Source organism: Vicia villosa, linkage group LG1, assembly GCF_029867415.1.
Source record: "Vicia villosa cultivar HV-30 ecotype Madison, WI linkage group LG1, Vvil1.0, whole genome shotgun sequence".
NCBI lineage: Eukaryota > Viridiplantae > Streptophyta > Magnoliopsida > Fabales > Fabaceae > Vicia > Vicia villosa.
Genome location: NC_081180.1, coordinates 1,928,420 through 1,953,636, shown reverse-complemented (window position 1 = coordinate 1,953,636; position 25,217 = coordinate 1,928,420). Strand labels below are relative to the sequence as shown.

The 25,217-nt window shown below is 41.6% G+C and overlaps 1 protein-coding gene and 1 pseudogene across 1 annotated transcript; both read left to right on the top strand.

Annotated features, from left to right (window-relative positions):
- The first annotated feature begins 2 nt into the window (after window positions 1-2).
- Window positions 3-24,203, top strand: LOC131626383 (uncharacterized; annotated as a pseudogene).
- LOC131645243 (uncharacterized) lies at window positions 4,951-6,513 on the top strand. The gene has a single exon (XM_058915917.1). The coding sequence runs from the start codon at window positions 4,951-4,953 to the stop codon at window positions 6,511-6,513; it is 1,563 nt and encodes a 520-aa protein (XP_058771900.1).
- Window positions 24,204-25,217: the final 1,014 nt, after the last annotated feature.

The following is a 25,217-nucleotide window of genomic DNA, read 5'->3' as shown; positions in this document are numbered from 1 at the left end:
TCTGTTTCAATTGTTCACATTATGGATGAATTTGGCAATCATTATGTGTAGTTGATAATAGATGTTGAATTGAAGTTTATTGATATTCCTTGCTTGATTCTCGAGTCGATTTGTGTTGCGGTTCAAGTATTAGATGCTGAAAGTTGATTAGAATTATGGTTTATGTGAAGATTTGAGCACTTGAATTGGTAGTTGAACATGAGAATTGATGATGATGTTGTCGTTTTGTTATGGTTAATTTCGCTTGATGATTAATGATGTGAATTGTTGTGTGCATAAATAGATAAGAGTTGTTCAAGGTGCGGTTGATGGTTATTTGTTGTGAATTTTCGGTGTTGATTGTTGTTGTAGTTTGTTTAAGAAAATTAGTGAAAAATGTGTTGATATGAGATAAGATAGGGCTGGAAATTTAATATGGATTATGTTGATGATATGTTTCAAGTGCATATGAACTTGAATGAATGCATACCACATGTTTGATGAATTAATTGTGAGAGATGTGATTTGATCATTGCTTGAATAATGAATAATATGGATGTAGTGATTAATTGGTGATACTTGCTCATGAATTGTTGTTGATTTTGTGACTTGTTAGTGCTGGGAATGTATGGTGTTTTGTTGTTGTTTTAGAACCTCAAAATGCATAGAATTATGGTTGTATGAACATGCATAGTTGCTGGAAAATTTGACATGGTTTTGGTGGTGTTTTGGCTGACACTTTGATGCTTTTTTGATGATGAATTGCTGCTGGAATTTTAATACTGTTTTGATGTTGCTTTGGTGCTTTGAAAATGCATAAAAACATGTTGACATAAGTGTTTAAGTGCTGGAAATTTAGGCTACTAATCGGTGAAGTTTTAGCATGAAAATTGGTTGAGAAATAGTGTGGTTAAAGTGTGATAATGCTGGAAAATTATTTCATGCCATGTTTATGTGAATTGAACTTGTGTGGTGGAATTAAGGTTTGATTTTTGTTTAGTTGGAGAGTAATGTGATAAAATGTTTGTCGGCATGAGATGTATGTCCCGTAATTGGCGAAATAGATATTGGTTAATGATGGATATTGCTAAGTCTTGATTAGTGTTACTTGGGGAGGAGTTTTCTTGTGAATTACTTAAGGATAATTTGTTCTGACTCAGCATGATGGATTTTGGTTAGTTTCTATGTTACATGTTGAATCTGATGGATGCCATGCTTATTGAAACGTGAATTGGGGGCTGCACCGCATGGAGTTTCGTCATTAATTGCTAGTATGCTTGTTGTGTATGGTGATAATAATTGTTGCTTGTGTTAAATAATAATTGAGTCAACTTGGTGTCGATGCTGTGGTTTTGTTCTGTTGCAAGTATGAGTGTACTTACGCTGAAAATTATTTAGAGTTATGGTTTGAATGAAAATTTGAGTGTTTGGTTTGGACTTTTGAACATGAAGGATGGTGTTAATGTTGTTAGTTTTGTTGTTAATTTGAATATGATGCCGCTGAAAATTAAACGTGTTTGTTTGTGTTGCTATTCGAGGGTCAATTTTTGAGGAATAATTCATGCTAAGTGTTGACGTGTTATGTTGATTCAAGGATAAGTAATGAAGTTTTTTTTTAGAGTTTATGGTTTATTTGTTGTGTTGAAATAATGAGGCCTATGATGCAGAATTTTAGATAGTATTGGTCGTGTTGTATTTCATTTACTTGCCTCATGAAAATGCTTAGAAGACATATGAGCATAAAGTGTTTGAATCCTAATTGTTGATAGTGGAATATAACATGATTTGTGAAACTTATAGGGACTGTTTTAAACTCTTTTCAATGCATAATTCTGGTTGTGTAGTTTTGAGTGCATTTCATCTTTATTTTGACTCATGAAAAGTGTAGAAATTGAAGGAAATTGTTGTACATTTGGCTTGTGATAAAGTTGTTGATACAAGATGGAAATAGAGCTTGTTTGATTGATTGAGTGCTGCTATTGAGTGCTGAATTTTTCTGTTATAACATGAATGCTATCCTCTTTTTCCCCCCAATTTTGCAAATTGACGCGACGCGTCGGGTTTAAATGAAAGTACCATATCTCTCTAACCTTTTTGAATTTTTGAGCATGTGAATAATGTTTTTCATACGTAACAATATTTTCGGAGCTGTTTGTGCAGTTTATTTTCTGTTTTGACCGACTTTTTTTTTTATCGTTTTTGCTTCTGCCCCGTCTTGAAATTCGCGCTTCCGGGCCGATTTTGTAAATTCTAATTGCATATTTGACTTCTTTAGCACGTTTTAACCTTGCAATAAAATTTTGGTTTAATTCTGACAAGTTTAGTTTTCACTGTTTTTACCCGGTTTCGCCGTTTCGGTGTACTGTTGTGCATGTAAATACTTGTGTTGGCTTCCGTAGTTTTAGTGTACATATTTGATTTGTTCTTGAATGCTATCTCATGTTTCGTCTTATTCGCTTTTGTTATGTTTTCACTTTCTATTCTGTTATCCATTTCCGATTCAGCTTATAATTCAATAACGCAATTCCGATTGCGGTGCTTTGTTATCTCTAACGTGTGTGCTAGTATGCAAGGCAACATGGAGGCTCTGGTCGATGCCCGCTCTCGTGTTCCGCTTTATTTGCGGGACACGACATTTATCCTCTCTCTGATTCGCGTTTCTACACGCATCCTTTATCATTATACTTGCTTGTCCGGATTTCTGTTTCCCTTGCAGGTGTATGGTATTCGTTGTGCCCGATGCACACGTTGGCGCGTGATTTACTTTCATCGCGCCGACTCTTGATTGTTTATGCGGATTCTAATCGGAGTGCTGACATGTTTGCTGTTGCTTTTGCTAGCTCGCTCGCGGGATCCTAGTTTACTCGCTCTCTTCGCTTTAGTTTACGGATCATCATCCGTTTGGTATTGATTTCGTTTCATTTTATTTCTCTCGCACTTTATCGCTTTCCCGCATCATCCAATAACATGAGAAGTAGGACTTAGACATGCATCTGGCCAAGTCCTCGAAAGAGGCTCTGTTTTTGTTGGTGTGTTTATATTTGTGCTTTGCGGCAGGGAGTCACGGTGTAATAAGTCCTATATGGCACTCCGTTAAGTCCTCATGGAAGGCATGCGGTCAAGGGTTCGTAATCAACCCCCGCCTAGTCTCATCGAGTCTGTTTGGTAGGCGCACGCCTCGCGTTGTTTGCTTCCGAACGTGCAAAAGATCTTGTTATCGAGTATGTCAGGTAAAGGGTTCATGCAATCGGACCCCCGTCTTTCCTATAGCTCGCGTCGCTCGACGTTGATGCTCGGTGTACGCACGCACCGTTTTCCTTTACGATCCGTGACGGCTTGGTTGCTGAGAGGGGTCCGCCCTCTTGTCTATGGCCCGATCATTTTCGCGAGGTCTAATGCTTGGTTGACTTGGGTTGAGCTGCTCCCCTTGGCTATGGCGGGACCGCTTTTCTACCATTCGGTCAGTACCGTTGGTTTTGTTTGCTTTACGAGCGGATGCTCGTTTGTGTGATATTATTGTTTGCTTCCCTTTTCCCTCGTAGGTTGATTAGTTTAGTTTAGACTGATACCCTTTGTATGATAACATTAGGTAGCAAGCTTTCCCCCTTAGCTTAGGTCTTCCTCATGCATTCTTTAAAACACAAACCACACTCTTTAATTTTCTCTTCTTAAGAGCTTGTTATTTCCGCTCCATTCCCAAGCATAAGTCTCCAAAGGTCGAGCAGCGGAGTGTGAATGTAACTCGTTCACCTAAAAAACACAAAACAAACAGAAATTAGTTAGCCGAGCTACGGTAGCTCTGATTCTGCAAAACAGATACGTAGGCAGCGGGGTAGGGCCCGTATTCATTTTAGTCCATATTAGCGTAGATTTGTTACACACCCATAGATTTAGACACATGCGTGGATACCATCGAGTACGATGGGCGCGAGGGGTGCTAATACCTTCCCCTCGCGTAACCGACTCCCTTACCCTTTTTCTCTGGTCGTGAGACCGTTGTTTTGTTTTGTGGTTTGCTGGCATTCCCTTCCTTTTCAGGATAAATATGTTAGTGGCGACTCTGTTAATTTTCGCGGTAGCGACAGCTGGCGACTCTGCTGGGGACGTCTTGACCTGTTGCTGGTCCGGACCTAGCGAGTCGATCCTAGCGCTTGTGTGTTTATCTTTGGGTTTTTATCGCTTTGCATATTTATCTGTTTGCATTGCATTCTATGTGCGCTTTTACTTTTCTGCATCATATTCTGGACTGTCTGGATTTCTATCTGTGGGTGGGTGTTTCAAGAGGTAAAAGGCCCAATACCCAGGCTATGAGTGATACCATAGGAACTAGGAATAGAGTGGCCGTGACGGACAGAAGGCGTATGCCTGATTGATCTGATCACGTATCCACGGGCAGAGCTTGGTGGAATGAGGCAATATCGTATGATAGCGCCTACATTCGATCCTCTGTTGGCTTTTCGACCTACCTTGGCCTAGATTTACCCGTGAGTGGGGCGGGAATCAATCTTTGCTTAACAGGTACATTGATGGTGACTTCGGATCTTGTTCGTGGGTTACCGCTGTTCTTGTTCGTGGGTTACCGCTGTTCTTGTTCGTGGGTTACCGCTGTTCTTGTTCGTGGGTTACCGCTGTTCTTGTTCGAGTGTACTGTTGGTTCCTGTTCGTGGGGTACTATGGTTCTTGTTCAAGTGGTAGTCTGTGTTCTGTTCCAGTGTGTTGTTGACTACGGGCTTTGGTTCTGTAGATTGACATTTCGTGTTCCGTATGGTATACCATTTGGGGGCCGAACCTTTGGCTCTGTATTATGTGTGTTACCGGCAGTCCAGAATGCCTGGTGGGCGGCAACAAGCCCCACCACTTTGCATCATAGCATATTTATTTCCAAAAGAAACGCAAAAAAAAAAGATATGTATAATAAGCATTTGCATGTCATGTTTTTCAGGGACATTCAGGAGTTCATTCAAGTTGAAGATGGACATTCCCACTGATACTGTCAAGGAGCGTACAAGGCACACCAGAGCTTATAAGATTCCGGATATTGATGTTTCGGGGTTGATTGGTTTGAGTTCTCGGTTGGAAGGGGAGGTTCTTCGTGACTTCAATCATGATTATGGCAATTTGCTCTCTATCCTCAAGACATCTTTCGATCCAATGGCTTTGATCACCCTGTTTCAGTTCTATGATCCACAGTTGAGGTGTTTTACATTTCAGGACTATCAACTGGTGCCAACACTCGAGGAGTTTTCTTACATACTCAACATCCGAATCACTGATGATGTACCTTTCATTCGAGTTCCCGAGGTTGTGAGATTTGAAAAAATAGCTGAAGCTCTTCACATGGGTATAAAGGAGGTGGAAAGAAATTGGAAGTCATCGGGCGGTGTTTCTGGTTTCTATCTTTGCTTTTTGATCAGTAGGGCTGAGGATGCGGCGAAGAAGGAGCAGTGGGTTGATTTTAGTCGTTTGCTTGCTATCATGATTTATGGTATTGTTTTATTCCCTTCAAGAGAAAACTTTGTGAGTTTGGCGGCAATTTGTGTCTTTATGAACAAAAACCCCGTGCCAACGTTGCTTGCAGACGCTTATTTTTCGATCCATTCGAGAAGTAAGAAGGGAGGATATGTTGTTGGTTCTTGTCTTCCGTTGTTGTATCAGTGGTTCATGTTGCATTTGCCGGTGAGAGGACCTTTTGTGCTCAAGAAGAGTTCTCTTAAGTGGTCAGATAGGATTGTTAACCTCACATCTTATGACATCAGGTGGAACTATTGTGTGGGGAAGATTTGGAACATCATCACTAGTTGCGGTCAATATCCCAACGTTCCTCTCATGGGAACCAGAGGTTGCATTAGTTACAATCCCACACTCGCCTATCGTCAATTGGGATATGCAATGGAAAGGGCTCAGAATGATGTAGAAGCATTTGAATCAGTGTACTTTGCTGATGGTAAAGATCCTCTGGAGCTAGAAAAGATAGCGTATGCTTGGACCAAAGTTCACAGGAGAGATCAGAATACTTTGAGCAAGAAAGTTCCTATTGCTATGGGTCCTTACCGAAAGTGGGTTGAAGCAAGAGTGGCAAATCTGTTGTTGCCATTTGCTAGGTCATGTCCATTGTATGAGCAACCTCCCGTGGTTTTATCTGATACCGTTGCGGCTGAACTCTATATTCAAACTGAAGCGGACAACATCAAACTAAGAGCAAAGGACAATGAGGTTGGCTTGGAGAGGTATTTTCAAGATCGCGAAAAGGCGGAATTGGCTCGTAAGCTCAAGCATGCGCAAGGTGAAGGTTCAAGCATGACACGTGCCCAAAGGCGATCTCATGACTTGATGGAAGAAAGCTTGTACCAAAAACAGCAGGAATGTGCGAAGTTGCGAAGGTCCGAAAGCAATAGCAAGAGAAGGATGCAGGATTCAGAACAACAGTTGATGGAAGAGAAAGCCAAGTCAGCTAGACTTGAAGAAGAGCTTGCAAGCTTCCGGTCCCAGCGGAGAGGAGATGGAGGAGCTCATTCTGTTGTCAGACGATCCTAGTGCTGCTGTGGTTTGGATTTGTTTGATCTAGGGGTTTGATTTGATGTGTATTCTTGATGTTTGTCGCCCATGTCCAGGATTGTTGGATGGGGTCGCATTTTGATGTTCTGGATTTCTTTTGTATGCCTTATAAGCACTTTGTGACACGGTTATGTGTTTTGTTTGTATGAACTCAAATTCTCGGTTATGTTTGAATGAAATATGCTCAGTTTGTTGAATTATTCTCGTGCGTGGATTATTGTTCGAATATATTCTGTATCAGGGTTTCCATGTCCTATCTGAGAGTGGGATGAACTCTTGGATACCTGAAAATTGACAAACATTTCATGCATATCATTCATATATCATACATGTCATATATTTGCAGGTTTTGCAGGTCTTATATCTTATGTCTCGTTGTTTTATTATCAGAAGGAGTTCTAAGACGGCTAATCACCCGTATCCGACTAGGAGCAATCAGAGAAGGCAGATGGAACAGATTCAGGAACAAATGGCTGAGATGAGAGCTCAACTGACGGAGCAGATGAACGCGCAGATGGCGCAGTTTATGGAAGCATTGACTAATGTGACCAAGGGGCAGGATGACTTGCGAGTTCTCGTCGAGAATTCTAGAAGGAATGAGAATGAAGGACGCCAAGGGCTGTTTGAGGATGTATCTGGTAGGATTGATGATCACCATGATCCGAATGAGTTTGCTCGTATGGGAGGACACTATAATCCTTTCAATCAGCATCACGGGTTTCCACCTCCACCTCCGTCTCGTCTGTTGGGAAGGAGAGATACTCAGAACCGTGGTAATCTGGATTTCGATGTTGAGAACTTTGATCAGCTATCGAGGCACAGTGCTGAGGGTGCGCATGATGAAGTTGAAAGGTTTCGTCTGATTGAAGAACGTCTCAGAGCTGTTGAAGGCAAAGGGGTGTTAGGCATGGATATCAATGACTTGGGGTTGGTTCCTGGTGTGAGGATTCCACCGAAATTCAAAGTTCCATCTTTTGACAAATACAATGGGGCGACTTGTCCCATGACTCATGTTAAGGCGTATTATCGAAAGATGTCGGTATACTCTGAGGATGAAGGTTTCCTGATGCACTTCTTCCAGGATAGTCTTGTTGGGGCTTCTTTGGAATGGTATGTTCAACTCGAGCGCACTCATATCCATTCTTGGAGAGATCTTGTGGAGGCTTTCATTAAGCACTATCAGTACAATGTTGATATGGCACCCAACAGGACCCAGTTGCAGAATTTGGTTCAGGGGTCTAAAGAATCTTTCAAAGAGTACGCTCAGAAATGGCGTGAGTTAGCCGCAAGAGTTCAGCCGCCAATGACTGAACGTGAGATGATTGACATGTTTACCAGTACTTTGTCTGGACACTACTACTTGGCTTGTAGTGCTTCAGCAAACTTTTCTGAAATGGTGAGATATGGCGAGCGTGTTGAAATGGGCCTCAAGATGGGGAAAATTCAGTTGGGAGCTTCTTCTAACTCCACTGGTGGTAAGAAGCAAACTGAAGGTTATGCCAGAAGGAAAGAAGGCAATGCAGATGCCATATATGGAAGAAGAGGTTCAGGGAGAAATAATTCACAGGTTAATGCTGTCATGATCCCAGTACCACAACAACAACATCAGCAGGGACAGCGTTCCAGTAATGATCGCTATCCTCCCAGGACTAGGCCTCACAGAAAGATTGATCCGATTCCTATGACCTATGCTCAGGTGCTGCAACATTTGCTTAAGATTGAAAAGATTACTTTGAGAGATGCTCCGAATGCTCCGGACACACAATCTCCGAATTACAATGCGAATGCACGATGTGCTTTTCATTCAGGTGCTGCTGGGCATGATACCGAGAGGTGTATTGCGTTAAAGAACAAAGTCCAAGATTTGTTGGACCAAAAGATTATTCAGTTCACTCCTACACCCAATATTGTCAATAATCCGATGCCTGCTCACGGAGGTTCGGGTGTGAATGCCATTGAGAGTGAAGAGATAAGGGTTGTATCTGAAGTGAGCTGTTTGAATTTTCCTCTTTTATCTGTGAAGCAACATCTGATTAATAGCGGTATCTTCCCGGGCTGTGGTGTTGATTGTGAGAATTGCAAAAGTCAACCTGAAGGTTGTGCTGATTTGAAAGGTATGGTACAAAAGCTGATTGACGAGGGTCCTCTTCAGTTCTATCGAAGGTTGAGAGGTGCGAAGAGTAAGGATGGTGAAGTGTCTGTGATCTCAATTCCTTATGATCCAGTTGTTCCAATATGTATTCAGGTGCCTATTCAGATACCTGTCAGTATCCCGTATGAGGAACAACCAGCGGCGTTGATGATTACGGTGCCAGGGCCTATTCCATATGAGAGTGAGAAGGCCATCCCTTGGCATTATGGTTCAGACGTATATTACTATGGCACGAAGGAAGAAGGCGAGCCATCTAAAGAGAAGTTTGTTGAGGCCTCAGTTGCAAACACTGATAACTTCGCCGGTACTGGTAGGATCACTCGCAGTGGTAGGGTGTTCTCCCCTCAGCTTGTTCAAAACAATGCAGATGCTTTGGCTAAGGCCAAAGGAAAACAAGTAGTGCCCGATGTCCAGAACTCTCCGATTCAGAGTGGGGCACCTGATAGTGCTGTGTCTTCCAAGGATGTGGAGGAATTATTGAGAATCATCAGGAAGTCTGATTACAAAGTTGTTGAGCAGTTGGGTCAGACCCAGTCAAAGATTTCCATCTTGCAACTGCTTATGTGTTCAGAAGGTCATAGAGATGCTCTCTTGAGAATCCTGAATGGTGCTTACGTCCCGCATGAAATATCTGTGAATCAGTTAGAGGCGGTGGCCAATAATATCTCCGCTGGGAACGGTTTGGGATTTATGGATTGTGATCTTCCTCCAGAAGGGAGAAACCATAACAAGGCTTTGCATATTTCGATTGAGTGTAAGGGGACGACTTTGTCCCGTGTTCTGGTTGATACTGGGTCTTCTTTGAACGTGCTTCCCAAATCAGCTCTAATGAGAATTGACTATGCCGGTGTGGAGCTAAGGCCTAGTGAGTTGGTAGTGCGCGCCTTTGATGGTTCAAGGAGGTCTGTGTTCGGAGAGGTAGATCTACCAATCCAGATTGGTCCTCAGGTCTTTACTACAACCTTTTATGTGATGGATATTCAACCTGCTTACTGTTGTCTGTTAGGACGACCGTGGATTCACAAGGCTGGTGCTGTGACATCCACTCTTCATCAGAAGTTGAAGTATCCGATTGACGGTAAAGTAGTTACAGTTTGTGGTGAGGAAGATTATATCGTGAGTCACTTGTCCTCTTTCCGATATGTGGAGATCGAGGGTGAAATACATGAGACGCCTTTCCAAGCGTTTGAAGCTGTAAATGCTGTGAGAACTCCTCCTTATGAGATAACGAAGCCAGAAACGATTATGTCTTCTCTGAAAGACGCTCAGGTTGTTGTTGAGACTGGAAAGGTGGAAGGCTGGGGGCAAGTAATTGATGTGCGTCCCAAATTTGACAAGAATGGTCTTGGTTTCAGTCCTGGAAAGCGTATCGCATCGCCAAAGCCTAATATCCTTAGCCCGATCAAGTTTGTGAGTGGTGGTGTCATTCAAGATGGCCAGGTTAATGCCATTGTCAATGGCGAGGAGGTGGATAGTGACTGTGATTTTGATAGCTGGATTCGTCCAAGTATTCCTGGGGAGATGCCTCGCAACTGGACAATTGAAGATGTCATCCAAGTTACACAAGCTCAGGAGTAAATTCCTTGTTTTTACTTTTCTTATCATGCAATAATTCCTATGCTCTGCCCAAGGCGTAGTGAATCATTTGTAGGGCCATGCAGTTCGCATTTTCAAAGTTAATCATGAAATAAAAGGACGTTTTTGCATTCAAATGTTTTGCTCTTTGTCTTTCTTTTAACTTTTTCCTTTAAATGGCAATGTTTTTGCACACACTCGCACATAGCTTAATAAAAATAAAACTAAAATAAAAACATCAATCATGCAGATGTTCCACTACCACGGATTTCATTGGTAACAGTTCCGCTATTGCTTATTATGATTTTGACAATCCGATCTACCAAGCCGAGGAGGAAGCTTATGAAGATTGTGATCTCCCCGATGAGTTGGCCAGATTGTTGAAACAAGAAAAGAAAGCGATTCAGCCGCATCAAGAGGTAATCGAGATGGTAAATGTTGGTACTAAAGAGCAAGTTCGAGAAGTCAAGATAGGGGCTGCGCTTGAGAATAGTGTGAAGCAGAGGCTTATTACTATGTTGAAAGAGTATGCGGATATCTTTGCTTGGTCCTATGAGGATATGCCTGGTCTCGATACAGATATTGTGGTACATCGTCTACCTCTCAAGGAAGATAGTCCTCCTGTCAAACAGAAGCTTCGAAGGACTCGCCCAGATATGTCTGAGAAGATTAAGAAAGAGGTTGAGAAACAATTTGATGCTGGCTTTCTGCAAGTTGTGAATTACCCGCCATGGGTTGCGAATATTGTTCCTGTGCCTAAGAAGGACGGAAAGGTCAGGATGTGTGTGGACTACAGAGATCTTAATAGGGCGAGTCCAAAGGATGATTTTCCTCTTCCTCACATTGATGTGTTGGTAGATAATACTGCTCCTTTCAAAGTGTTTTCCTTCATGGATGGCTTCTCTGGGTACAATCAGATCAAGATGGCACCAGAAGACATGGAGAAAACAACGTTTATCACACCATGGGGAACTTTCTGCTATAAAGTCATGCCTTTTGGGTTGAAAAACGCAGGGGCAACGTATCAGCGTGCCATGGTGACTCTTTTCACGACATGATTCACAAAGAGATTGAAGTGTATGTCGACGACATGATTGCAAAGTCTCACACTGAAGAAGAGCACTTGGTTCACTTGCAGAAATTGTTTGAAAGGCTTCGGGAATTCAGACTGAGGTTGAATCCGAACAAATGCACTTTCGGAGTGCGATCCGGAAAGTTGTTGGGCTTTGTTGTTAGTGGAAAAGGTATTGAGGTCGATCCTGCGAAAATAAAAGCTATACAAGAGATGCCTGAGCCGAGAACAGAAAAAGAGGTTCGTGGTTTCTTAGGGAGATTGAACTACATTGCTAGATTCATCTCTCATCTTACGGCCACTTGTGAACCAATATTCAAGTTGCTAAGAAAGGATCAGACGGCCAGGTGGAATAATGATTGTCAAAAAGCATTCGAAAAAGTGAAAGAGTATCTGCAGGAACCTCTGATACTAATGCCTCCAGTTCCAGGAAGACCTTTGATTATGTACCTCACAGTTCTTGAAAATTCAATGGGATGTGTGCTGGGTCAACATGACGAGTCTGGCCGAAAAGAGCATGCAATATACTACCTTAGCAAAAAGTTTACCGACTGTGAATCCCGATACTCACTGCTCGAGAAAACTTGCTGTGCTTTGGTGTGGGCTGCTCGCCGGCTGAGGCAGTATATGTTGGTTCACACCACTTTGTTGATTTCCAAGATGGATCCTATCAAGTATGTTTTTGAGAAGCCCGCTCTTTCCGGAAGAGTAGCCAGGTGGCAAATGATTTTGACTGAATATGATATCCAGTATACTACCCAGAAAGCCATCAAAGGTAGTGTGTTGGCGGATTATCTTGCGCACCAGCCGGTCGAAGATTATGAACCGATGAAGTTTGAATTCCCCGATGAGGATGTGTTGTACATCAGAGATTGTAACATTCCCGGACCGGAGGAAGGACCCGAACCAGGATCGCGATGGACGCTCGTGTTCGATGGTGCCTCTAATGCACTCGGGAATGGTGTTGGAGCTGTAATTACTTCTCCTTCAGGTTTTCATAGTCCATTTACAGCTAGAATCTGTTTTGATTGCACTAATAATATGGCTGAGTATGAAGCCTGCATTTATGGTATCGAAGCTGCGATCGATTTGCGAATCAAATACTTGAAAGTTTATGGGGATTCCAATCTTGTCATTAGCCAGATCAATGGAGATTGGGAAACTCGCCATCAGAATCTGATTCCATACAGGGAGCATGTGATGAGACTCATTCCTTACTTTGATGAGATCACATTCGAGCATATTTCTAGGGAAGAGAACAATCTTGCTGATGCTCTCGCTACTTTGGCTTCCATGTTCAAAGTGAAATGGGCCAATGAAGCGCCTAACATCACCATCAACAGATTGGACGAACCAGCATTTTGCTTTGAGGCTGATGTTGAGTTGGATGGTAATCCCTGGTATCATGATATCAAAAAGTTCCTCGAAACTCAAGAGTATCCTCCCGAAGCGTCGGTGACTGATAAGAAGTTTCTGAGAAGGTTTGCAGCTAAGTTTTACCTCAACGGTGGTGTATTGTACAAGAGGCATCATGACGGTGTGTTGCTCCGATGTGTTGTGAAGGAAGAAGCTTCAAAAATCATAGGGGAAATGCACGAAGGCGAGTTTGGTACCCATTCAAGTGGGCATACAATGGCTAAGAAGATCTTGAGGGCTGGTTACTATTGGTCCACTATGGAAACTGATTGTCATAACCATGTCAGAATTTGTCACAAGTGCCAGATTTATGCTGACAAAGTGCACATGCCGCCTGTGCCTTTGAATGTTTTGACTTCTCCGTGGCCTTTTGCAATGTGGGGCATTGATATGATTGGAGAGATTAAGCCTACTGCTTCTAATGGACATCGCTTCATTTTGGTTGCCATCGATTACTTCACCAAGTGGGTTGAAGCCGCATCTTATGCGAATGTTACCAAACAAGTGATTACTCGCTTTATCAAACACAACATAATCTGTCGTTATGGGATTCCTGAGAAGATCATTACTGATAATGGATCGAATCTCAACAACAAGATGATGAAGGAGCTTTGTGAGTCCTTCAAGATTAAGCATCACAATTCTTCTCCGTATCGTCCAAAGATGAATGGCGCTGTTGAAGCGGCCAACAAAAACATTAAGAAGATTGTGCAGAAGATGGTAGTGACGTACCGAGATTGGCACGAGATGTTACCTTTCGCTTTGCATGGTTATCGTACCTCTGTGCGTACATCGACTGGGGCAACTCCTTTCTCACTGGTTTATGGTATGGAAGCAGTATTGCCAGTTGAAGTTGAGATCCCTTCCTTGAGGATTATGAAAGACGTCGAGCTTGACGAGTCAGAATGGGTACAAAATCGGATGGATCAGTTGAACCTCATTGATGAAAAACGCTTAGCGGCCATCGGACATGGTCAGGTGTACCAAAAGAAGATGAGGAAAGCTTTTGACAAGCGGGTGCGACCCCAAAGCTACAAGCCAGGTGATCTGGTACTCAAAAGAATCATTCTCCCTCAAGGCGATCCTCGAGGCAAGTGGACTCCGACGTATGAAGGCCCCTTTGTTGTGCAAAAAGTATTCTCTGGCGGCGCCATGATGCTTGCAACAATGGATGGCGAGAACTTTCCGCACCCTGTGAACGCAGATGTAGTCAAAAAATACTTCGCATAGACCTGATAAAAAAAAAGAAGAAAAGAAAAAAGAGAGAAAAGAAAATGAATTAGGCAAAAGAATGAAAAAGAAACAAATATACCCGCTAAGTTGAAAACCCGAAAGGGCGGCTTAGGCAAAAAAGGGACAAAAGCGAATGACTACATCTCGCATGCCACCATGGCAATCACTCTTCATACATGCTTAGGGCTCCCGAACGAGGGATAAGCAAGACTCCGTGTTCTTGAGTTTGCACCTGGCAGCTCAAATCCCTAAAGCATTTTCTAATTCCAATCGTCGTGTTTAGGGCTCCCGACCGAGGGATAAGCAAGACTCCGTGTTCTTGAGTTTGCACCGGGCAGCTCAAATCCCTAAAGCATGCACAACATCCACTCACTTTGTTTAGGGCTCCCGACCGAGGGATAAGCAAGACTCCGTGTTCTTGAGTTTTGCATCGCTGGCAACTCAAATCCCTAAAGGCGCTCACAAACCCCGTCGGGTCCACAAGTTTGGTGATGTCATATCAATCAGTTGTTAAATTGGGCAGTGATCAGTCCTAATGAGTACGGTCTTCCAAAGCAAGGAGATGAGAGCGTCGGAGTTATAAAAGTGATAGCGGGATCGAAACCAATGGATATCCGTTTCACATTACCATTTCTCTTGTACTCAATAAATGTGTGGTTACCTCTTACTAGGAACTACTTCTGAAAAGTGTTCGCTCTTTTATGAGCATTCCTTTTGCAATTAATAAAGATCCTTTTTATCTTAAACAACTGTTTTCTTTTACCGTTTTGTTTGCATAAAACGTCCTAAGTTTGTGTTAAACTTTGCATATGAAAACTGCATTGCTTTTACAATACATGATTAGAAATGAAATCTTTGAATCTACTTCGAAGTTTTGTGTAACTGGGATGGCAGGCTAAGATACCATGCTATATCCTGGGGCATTTGCATTTGTTTGTCTCGCAGGTACATGATTGCAAGCGCTTCGTATCAGCATATCGGCGGACTTAATCATGAGAGATTCTCACTCCCCAGCCGAGTGTTTCTTAATGAAAGATTCTCATTCCCCAGCTGAGTACTTTCAGATGGGACTTTCCTTGCTCCAGGATTCTCATATCCTCAGTAAAGCACATCTTAATGCATTCTCTATGCTCCAGAAGCCTTATTCCCGACGGAATGCTTTCTCCCCAGTTGAATCATGATGGAATGGTGTCTGATTCCCCAGCTAGCTCTTAATGAGGTTCCTTGCCCGAGTTCCTCGTTCTCCCCAGTAGAGCGTTTTCTCTCCCCAACAGATTGACCTGTTCTCCCCAGGAGAGTCATCTCGTTCCCCAGTGGAGTTGTCTTAACAAAAGGTTCTTATGCTAAGTCCTTATCCCCAACGGATTCCTCATCTCATCAGTGGATCTTTGTGCAGAAGTATTCATCTTCCCCACCGAGTCTTTCCTCAGTAGAGATTCGCATGCATCCTCAGCAGAATCTGTTTCCTTCAAGGATTTTCCCAGCGGAATGCGTCATACGCAAGCTAGTTGGTCACTCCCCATCAGAGTTGTCTTCATGACTTGCTCTTATCTCCGTATCCCCAGAATGTCGAGAATTTGCTTCTCCAATGAAGTTTCTAGGGTATTACCCAAGCAGATAAGTGGGATGTTCATATCCCCAAGCAGGATTTATTTCCCCATACAGAGCTCGCATCCAGATTTGATCGTCTCCAGCAGATTTCTGATCCATCTTTGCCAGCTCGCAGTCGTGACCCTTGATCACTCATCTTGTCCTCCCCGCAGAGTTCTATACTCTCTCCAGGACTTCTTCAGCAATTCAGTGCTCATCTGTTGCCTCCCTAAGCAACGTTCGGATCATGCATCATTTGCATAGCATTCTCAAAAGCGTGTAGCGTCTTCCTTCTCGGGAGCGTTATTCTATAAACATTCATACATGCATCATGCATAAATCATATCATATCTGTTTCTTTCTGCAGGACAGTTATCCAGATTCAAATGCTCCCTAGAGAGCAATATTCGCCTAGTCATTACAGGCGCTTATCCTGATGTTTTGAATCAGAAGAGGATTGTTCTACTTATTTTCTGGCATAGCTCAGATCAGTTCAAAGACATTCCTATTCCCGATGCCCCTAGATCGGTGGAAGATATTTGTTCCTATCCTGATATCCAGCTCAGTTGAAGGAACGGCCTCCGGATCTCTATAGATCTTCCGAAGGAGCAAGCCCTCTGATACATCAGATCAGTTGGAAATATCTACTCCCTGACGATTTAGTTCGTTCAGAAGAAGAAACTCGTCTGCCCAGTCCTGATGCCTAACCATCAGTTGAAGACGCTTTCTTTACCCGGCGTACACAGTTCGGAAGAGATATCTGTTCCTATCCTAATATTCAGATTCAGATTAGTTGAAGGAACCGCCTCCGGATCTCCCAAGATCTTACGAAGGAGCAAGCCACTGATATCATCAGATCAGATGGAGATGTCTGCCTGATCGACTTTGTCTTTCAGATGAAGATTGTCCTACTTATTTTCTAGCATCATGTCTAGATCAGTTTAAAGGCATTCTTTCCCCGGCGTACACAGTTCGGAAGAGATATTGTTCCTATCCTGATTACCAGTTCAGTTGAAGGAACCGCCTCCGGATCCCCGTGGTCTTACGAAGGAGCTAGTCGCTAATTCCCAGATTAGTAGGAATATCTACCTGATGATTTAATTGCATCAGAAGAGATGTCTGCCCAGATTCCCAGATCATGATTCCCAGATCAGAGATACTTATTACCCGTTGATATTCAGATCAACCGGTGTATCTCCTTCGATTCCCAGATCGACTTAAGACATCTATCCCGATGCATGTTCGGAGACATCTGCTACGTCTGATACTCAGATCAGTCGAGATGTTCCTTCTCTTGATGCCCAGATCATTTGAAGTGTTTCCCCTGCCTGTGGGTGCCCGTTCCTCCTTTTTCACAAGTTGGAGCATATTTATTATCCAGATCAATTGAAGTTTTTTATCCTCGCCTGCGGGGTGATACATTCCGTCTTATTATAAGACAGGATCTTCTATTGATCAAGAGTGCAAATTTTCGAGTTCATTCCGGTATTCAATCTCCTTCCACCTCAACGATTCGAAACTTTCGTTTCTCGCTCGTCAGGTTCAAGAAGTTTGAATAGGGGCAGCTGTTGCACCCCAAAATTTGCCCTCTTTATTTGAGCTATAAGTTAATAATGACGTTTATTTCGTCATTCAAAAATTGAAGAAAAAAAATAAAGAGTTCTTGAGATGTTAAGGTAGTAAAGTGTGAAGAATGGTTTAAAACAGTGTAAGTACGAGAAAATTCACAAATACTATTTGGAAGGTGATATGAGTTAAGGTCCCGCGTAGTCTCCACCGTTTCGACGATATCTACAACTTTCATGTTCGGCTCGGAAGCCAATTCTTTGAGGAAGGTTGTCAGATTTGCAAATTACTTGAGGTTTCGCAGTGAAAAACGGTGCTGAATGTAGGGTTTTCGAACAATAAAAAAATTCACATCTCACAATCCGCTCGTCGGATTCGCTTGAAAATTTAACTGGAGCTCCGTACTATCATTACCAAGATTTTATATGTTCGGACCGAAGACCAATTATGCACTAAAAATTCCCAGCATTTTGAAGAACGCCTTGATTTTTCAGTGAAAAGTGTGCTTTCGGGTATGTTGCGCCGAGTTCGAAAATTCATAACTTTTTCGATTTTTATCGTATGAAGTCCATTCCGGCGGCATTCACTCGGAAATTTCGTTATCTTCGATTCTTCGTCACACGTGCTAAGTCAGATTTCGAGCCGAAGTTTGAGTTTTATCACGTTCTTTGAACGGTACGCACAAAATTCTGCACAGTCGCACCAGATGAACCGATTTTTCTCGTCATTCAAACACGCATAATTTTCTCACCGTTTGTCGGATTGAGACGATTCTCGCGGCCACGAGTCACAAATTTGGTCACCTTCGCAGTGATGTTCATTTTATCTCCGAATTTCGCACCGATTCATGTTTCCCCAAAAATAAGCAAAAAGAGATACGTCGGGGGCATTTTTGACATTTCACCACTTACACTATAAAAACAATTTTCCCTCCTTTTCTCTGATAACTTGAATTCTCCCAAAATTCACAATTTTCTTTCCCTCGCTTCACAAACAAAAAATCCAACTCTTTCCTTCCACTCTCTAAAATCAAACACAACTTTTATTTCATTTTTCTCAAGAACATGATGAGTTTCACGAAGAACTCAAGAACGCACCAACACACAAATTGATTGAAGCTCAAGGATCTCTCTCTCTCTCTCTCTCATCACCGAATCATCACCATGGAGTCTCTTATTTGATCCACCCTCTCCGTTGCGCTCCTTGGTTACGAGCAGCTCCATCCGTCAAGCGATTTCCGCGCCGCCGATCACCGCCACGGACCAGCGCCTCTTTCTCTTCGTCGTGTGCCATGAAGACTACTCCCTTTCGCCGCTTCAGATCGTGAATCGCGGCCATCAATTCCGTTTCAGCCTCCTCTTCATCTTTTCGGTAATGCCACAATCTTTTAGTCTCTGTTTCAATTGTTCACATTATGGATGAATTTGGCAATCATTATGTGTAGTTGATAATAGATGTTGAATTGAAGTTTATTGATATTCCTTGCTTGATTCTCGAGTCGATTTTGTTGCGGTTCAAGTATTAGATGCTGAAAGTTGATTAGAATTATGGTTTATGTGAAGATTTGAGCACTTGAATTGGTAGTTGAACATGAGAATTGATGATGATGTTGTCGTTTTGTTATGGTTAATTTCGCTTGATGATTAATGATGTGAATTGTTGTGTGCATAAATAGATAAGAGTTGTTCAAGGTGCGGTTGATGGTTATTTGTTGTGAATTTTCGGTGTTGATTGTTGTTGTAGTTTGTTTAAGAAAATTAGTGAAAAATGTGTTGATATGAGATAAGATAGGGCTGGAAATTTAATATGGATTATGTTGATGATATGTTTCAAGTGCATATGAACTTGAATGAATGCATACCACATGTTTGATGAATTAATTGTGAGAGATGTGATTTGATCATTGCTTGAATAATGAATAATATGGATGTAGTGATTAATTGGTGATACTTGCTCATGAATTGTTGTTGATTTTGTGACTTGTTAGTGCTGGGAATGTATGGTGTTTTGTTGTTGTTTTAGAACCTCAAAATGCATAGAATTATGGTTGTATGAACATGCATAGTTGCTGGAAAATTTGACATGGTTTTGGTGGTGTTTTGGCTGACACTTTGATGCTTTTTTGATGATGAATTGCTGCTGGAATTTTAATACTGTTTTGATGTTGCTTTGGTGCTTTGAAAATGCATAAAAACATGTTGACATAAGTGTTTAAGTGCTGGAAATTTAGGCTACTAATCGGTGAAGTTTTAGCATGAAAATTGGTTGAGAAATAGTGTGGTTAAAGTGTGATAATGCTGGAAAATTATTTCATGCCATGTTTATGTGAATTGAACTTGTGTGGTGGAATTAAGGTTTGATTTTTATTTAGTTGGAGAGTAATGTGATAAAATGTTTGTCGGCATGAGATGTATGTCCCGTAATTGGCGAAATAGATATTGGTTAATGATGGATATTGCTAAGTCTTGATTAGTGTTACTTGGGGAGGAGTTTTCTTGTGAATTACTTAAGGATAATTTGTTCTGACTCAGCATGATGGATTTTGGTTAGTTTCTATGTTACATGTTGAATCTGATGGATGCCATGCTTATTGAAACGTGAATTGGGGGCTGCACCGCATGGAGTTTCGTCATTAATTGCTAGTATGCTTGTTGTGTATGGTGATAATAATTGTTGCTTGTGTTAAATAATAATTGAGTCAACTTGGTGTCGATGCTGTGGTTTTGTTCTGTTGCAAGTATGAGTGTACTTACGCTGAAAATTATTTAGAGTTATGGTTTGAATGAAAATTTGAGTGTTTGGTTTGGACTTTTGAACATGAAGGATGGTGTTAATGTTGTTAGTTTTGTTGTTAATTTGAATATGATGCCGCTGAAAATTAAACGTGTTTGTTTGTGTTGCTATTCGAGGGTCAATTTTTGAGGAATAATTCATGCTAAGTGTTGACGTGTTATGTTGATTCAAGGATAAGTAATGAAGTTTTTTTTTAGAGTTTATGGTTTATTTGTTGTGTTGAAATAATGAGGCCTATGATGCAGAATTTTAGATAGTATTGGTCGTGTTGTATTTCATTTACTTGCCTCATGAAAATGCTTAGAAGACATATGAGCATAAAGTGTTTGAATCCTAATTGTTGATAGTGGAATATAACATGATTTGTGAAACTTATAGGGACTGTTTTAAACTCTTTTCAATGCATAATTCTGGTTGTGTAGTTTTGAGAGCATTTCATCTTTATTTTGACTCATGAAAAGTGTAGAAATTGAAGGAAATTGTTGTACATTTGGCTTGTGATAAAGTTGTTGATACAAGATGGAAATAGAGCTTGTTTGATTGATTGAGTGCTGCTATTGAGTGCTGAATTTTTCTGTTATAACATGAATGCTATCCTCTTTTTCCCCCCAATTTTGCAAATTGACGCGACGCGTCGGGTTTAAATGAAAGTACCATATCTCTCTAACCTTTTTGAATTTTTGAGCATGTGAATAATGTTTTTCATACGTAACAATATTTTCGGAGCTGTTTGTGCAGTTTATTTTCTGTTTTGACCGACTTTTTTTTTTATCGTTTTTGCTTCTGCCCCGTCTTGAAATTCGCGCTTCCGGGCCGATTTTGTAAATTCTAATTGCATATTTGACTTCTTTAGCACGTTTTAACCTTGCAATAAAATTTTGGTTTAATTCTGACAAGTTTAGTTTTCACTGTTTTTACCCGGTTTCGCCGTTTCGGTGTACTGTTGTGCATGTAAATACTTGTGTTGGCTTCCGTAGTTTTAGTGTACATATTTGATTTGTTCTTGAATGCTATCTCATGTTTCGTCTTATTCGCTTTTGTTATGTTTTCACTTTCTATTCTGTTATCCATTTCCGATTCAGCTTATAATTCAATAACGCAATTCCGATTGCGGTGCTTTGTTATCTCTAACGTGTGTGCTAGTATGCAAGGCAACATGGAGGCTCTGGTCGATGCCCGCTCTCGTGTTCCGCTTTATTTGCGGGACACGACATTTATCCTCTCTCTGATTCGCGTTTCTACACGCATCCTTTATCATTATACTTGCTTGTCCGGATTTCTGTTTCCCTTGCAGGTGTATGGTATTCGTTGTGCCCGATGCACACGTTGGCGCGTGATTTACTTTCATCGCGCCGACTCTTGATTGTTTATGCGGATTCTAATCGGAGTGCTGACATGTTTGCTGTTGCTTTTGCTAGCTCGCTCGCGGGATCCTAGTTTACTCGCTCTCTTCGCTTTAGTTTACGGATCATCATCCGTTTGGTATTGATTTCGTTTCATTTTATTTCTCTCGCACTTTATCGCTTTCCCGCATCATCCAATAACATGAGAAGTAGGACTTAGACATGCATCTGGTCAAGTCCTCGAAAGAGGCTCTGTTTTTGTTGGTGTGTTTATATTTGTGCTTTGCGGCAGGGAGTCACGGTGTAATAAGTCCTATATGGCACTCCGTTAAGTCCTCATGGAAGGCATGCGGTCAAGGGTTCGTAATCAACCCCCGCCTAGTCTCATCGAGTCTGTTTGGTAGGCGCACGCCTCGCGTTGTTTGCTTCCGAACGTGCAAAAGATCTTGTTATCGAGTATGTCAGGTAAAGGGTTCATGCAATCGGACCCCCGTCTTTCCTATAGCTCGCGTCGCTCGACGTTGATGCTCGGTGTACGCACGCACCGTTTTCCTTTACGATCCGTGACGGCTTGGTTGCTGAGAGGGGTCCGCCCTCTTGTCTATGGCCCGATCATTTTCGCGAGGTCTAATGCTTGGTTGACTTGGGTTGAGCTGCTCCCCTTGGCTATGGCGGGACCGCTTTTCTACCATTCGGTCAGTACCGTTGGTTTTGTTTGCTTTACGAGCGGATGCTCGTTTGTGTGATATTATTGTTTGCTTCCCTTTTCCCTCGTAGGTTGATTAGTTTAGTTTAGACTGATACCCTTTGTATGATAACATTAGGTAGCAAGCTTTCCCCCTTAGCTTAGGTCTTCCTCATGCATTCTTTAAAACACAAACCACACTCTTTAATTTTCTCTTCTTAAGAGCTTGTTATTTCCGCTCCATTCCCAAGCATAAGTCTCCAAAGGTCGAGCAGCGGAGTGTGAATGTAACTCGTTCACCTAAAAAACACAAAACAAACAGAAATTAGTTAGCCGAGCTACGGTAGCTCTGATTCTGCAAAACAGATACGTAGGCAGCGGGGTAGGGCCTGTGCGAGCATAACACTTTCTTTTCCCTACATTCTGCATTCATTTTAGTCCATATTAGCGTAGATTTGTTACACACCCATAGATTTAGACACATGCGTGGATACCATCGAGTACGATGGGCGCGAGGGGTGCTAATACCTTCCCCTCGCGTAACCGACTCCCTTACCCTTTTTCTCTGGTCGTGAGACCGTTGTTTTGTTTTGTGGTTTGCTGGCATTCCCTTCCTTTTCAGGATAAATATGTTAGTGGCGACTCTGTTAATTTTCGCGGTAGCGACACTATGTCTATTGCAGGATACAGACAAACGAACAAAATCTCCAACCTTCCAAGATCTAATTTATATACCACGAACGGTAATGACACGATCAATGCTCGAAGATCTAATTCATTTACCACGAACGGTAATGACACGATCACTTTCAAAGTCTAATTCAGCTACTACGAACAGTACTGACACGACAAAAGATCTAATTCTATCATCACGAACGGTGTAGACACGGTCACTGACCTTCTCAGTCTAATTCAGCTACTACGAACAGCACTGACACGACAAAAGATCTAATTCTATCATCACGAACGGTGTAGACACGGTCACTGACCTTCTCAGTCTAATTCAGCTACTACGAACGGTACTGACACGGCAGAAGATCTAATTCAGATACTACGAACGGTACTGACACGATCAAATTTCAGATCTAATTCTATCATCACGAACGATGTAGACACGATCATCTCTCCAAGATCTAATTCAGATACTACGAACGGTACTGACACAATCAAATCTCAGAGATCTAATTCCATCATCACGAACGGTGTGGACACGATCACCTGCTTCTAAAGTCTAATTCGGTTACTACGAACGGTGCTGACACGATAAGAGAGCTAATTCTATCATCACGAACGATGTAGACACGATCATCTTTCCGAGATCTAACTCAAGTATTACGAAGGGTACGGACACGATCAATTCCCAAGGATCTAATTCATGTACCACGAACGGTAATGACACGGTCAACGCGCAAACAACATCTTCTCAAAATTCAACTACCAGATGGCATCCACAAGCCCATCTCCGACAAAAGTCCCTACTTCAAATAGGGCAAATTTCTTGGTATTCTTATGTTCAATCATCTTCCACCTTCAGATACCGACTGGCGCGCAAACCACTCTACATCTTCAGGTTTAAGATAATTGAACAGGGGCAGCTGTCATACCCCAAAATTTGCCCATACCACTTCTCCTATTCAAAAGACAAATCAAGACGCAGGGCTCAAAGACATCCCTCCTAAACAAACGCCTGTGAACTAGGGTTTTGATTTTTTCAAAGAGAAGTCAACTTATGATGCCTCAAGTGGATTCCATGGTCTATCATATGATTCAAATAATCCTCATGCCAAGTTTCAAGCCCTGACTCAAAAGATTGCTCACTCAATGGCCCGAACGATCAATAAATCGACTAGTTGACCCAAAGGTCAAACTACAGTCAAAACTTCTAATGTGTGGTCAACATCCTCGTTATGAAGTATCATTCATCATTTGATCAAGGATTGATCATGATTCATCAAGAAAAGTTCAGAAATCAACAAAACCTAAAGTTTCTAAAAGATCGCCGAAAGTCACTTTTTCTCGAAGCTCATAATTTGAACATGATAGACTCAATTGAGATGAAACCAAAAGGAGGTTTTAGAGGACATCTTAAGCCTTCCAAAAAGTCATAGAACACCTTCACACGATCAAAATTGAGAGATTTATGCATTGACGAAGTTGGACAATTTTGGAGAAATGCACAAAAGTCAACTTGAACAAAATTGCTTATTTTGACTAGTGGACCTAACTTTTGAGTTCCAAACATCTCTATGGGCCTTATAATTTCATTTAAATTGATTATTTTATTTTTATAATAATTATCTTATTTATTTGAATTTTTTTTTAATTCATTTAAATAAGAATAAATCATTATAAATATGAAAAAATTAGTTTAAATCAAGGATTTGATTTTACAATCAAATTCAATCATCAAAATACTCTTCATTTAAGTACAAAATCGTGATAAATAGGATTGGAAGAGTTGATTCAAGATTTTGTGCAAAAATAGAAAAGAATCACATAATTTTCAATAAAAAATTATCTTTCAAATAACATGGATCCAAGCCCATTCTTGTTGACCTATTTCCACCCTTATATATATAGAAACATGCTGCAAGGAGGGGGGGACGAAAAAACTGGTGGAAAAGACTAGGGTTTGGAAGCTTTCAAATTATCAAAAGTTAGGGCACTCGAGATTTATTCTTACAGCGAGAGTCAGGTGGTTTCGATCTTTCCATTCAACTTTTGAGACGTCATAAGGTAAGTCTAAGGAATTTGTAAGGTTAACTATACGTGGAATGCACATATCATATGCAACAACTTTATTCATTCTTTCTGATTTTCGTATTGCATAATTTATGGTATTTCAAAGCAATTTAAACGTACTGACATGTTCCTTGAGTTATTTAGAATGAATCTGGATTATTACATGGGTTCATGAACGTCAGAAACATCACTTGCCATTATTGGAGATAAAGCTTTCATCTTTTCGTACCCATGGCTACGAGTGTTTTCAGCCAAAACTAATCCCTCCATTGAATTCAGAGGATCTTTATTATGAGACCTGGGTTCAAAGGAGTGTCTCTTTGTTGTTGTTTTTCGTGTTTCGAAGGTGCAGGTTGATGGAGACGGGCGCTTAGCAAAATTCGCAGGTAAAGTCCCAACAGTTTCCGCAGGAAAATCCGCAGGTGCGGAGGTTGAAGATGATGACATGGGGAGCTGGAACGCGTGTCGCTGCTTCACTGGCTGGTCAACCATTCGTTCTCTCTCCGCACGCGTGGC

Coding starts and splice junctions, on each gene's coding strand:
- LOC131645243 (XM_058915917.1), top strand. CDS start 4,951: ATGGACATTCCCACTGATACTGTCAAGGAGCGTACAAGGCACACCAGA.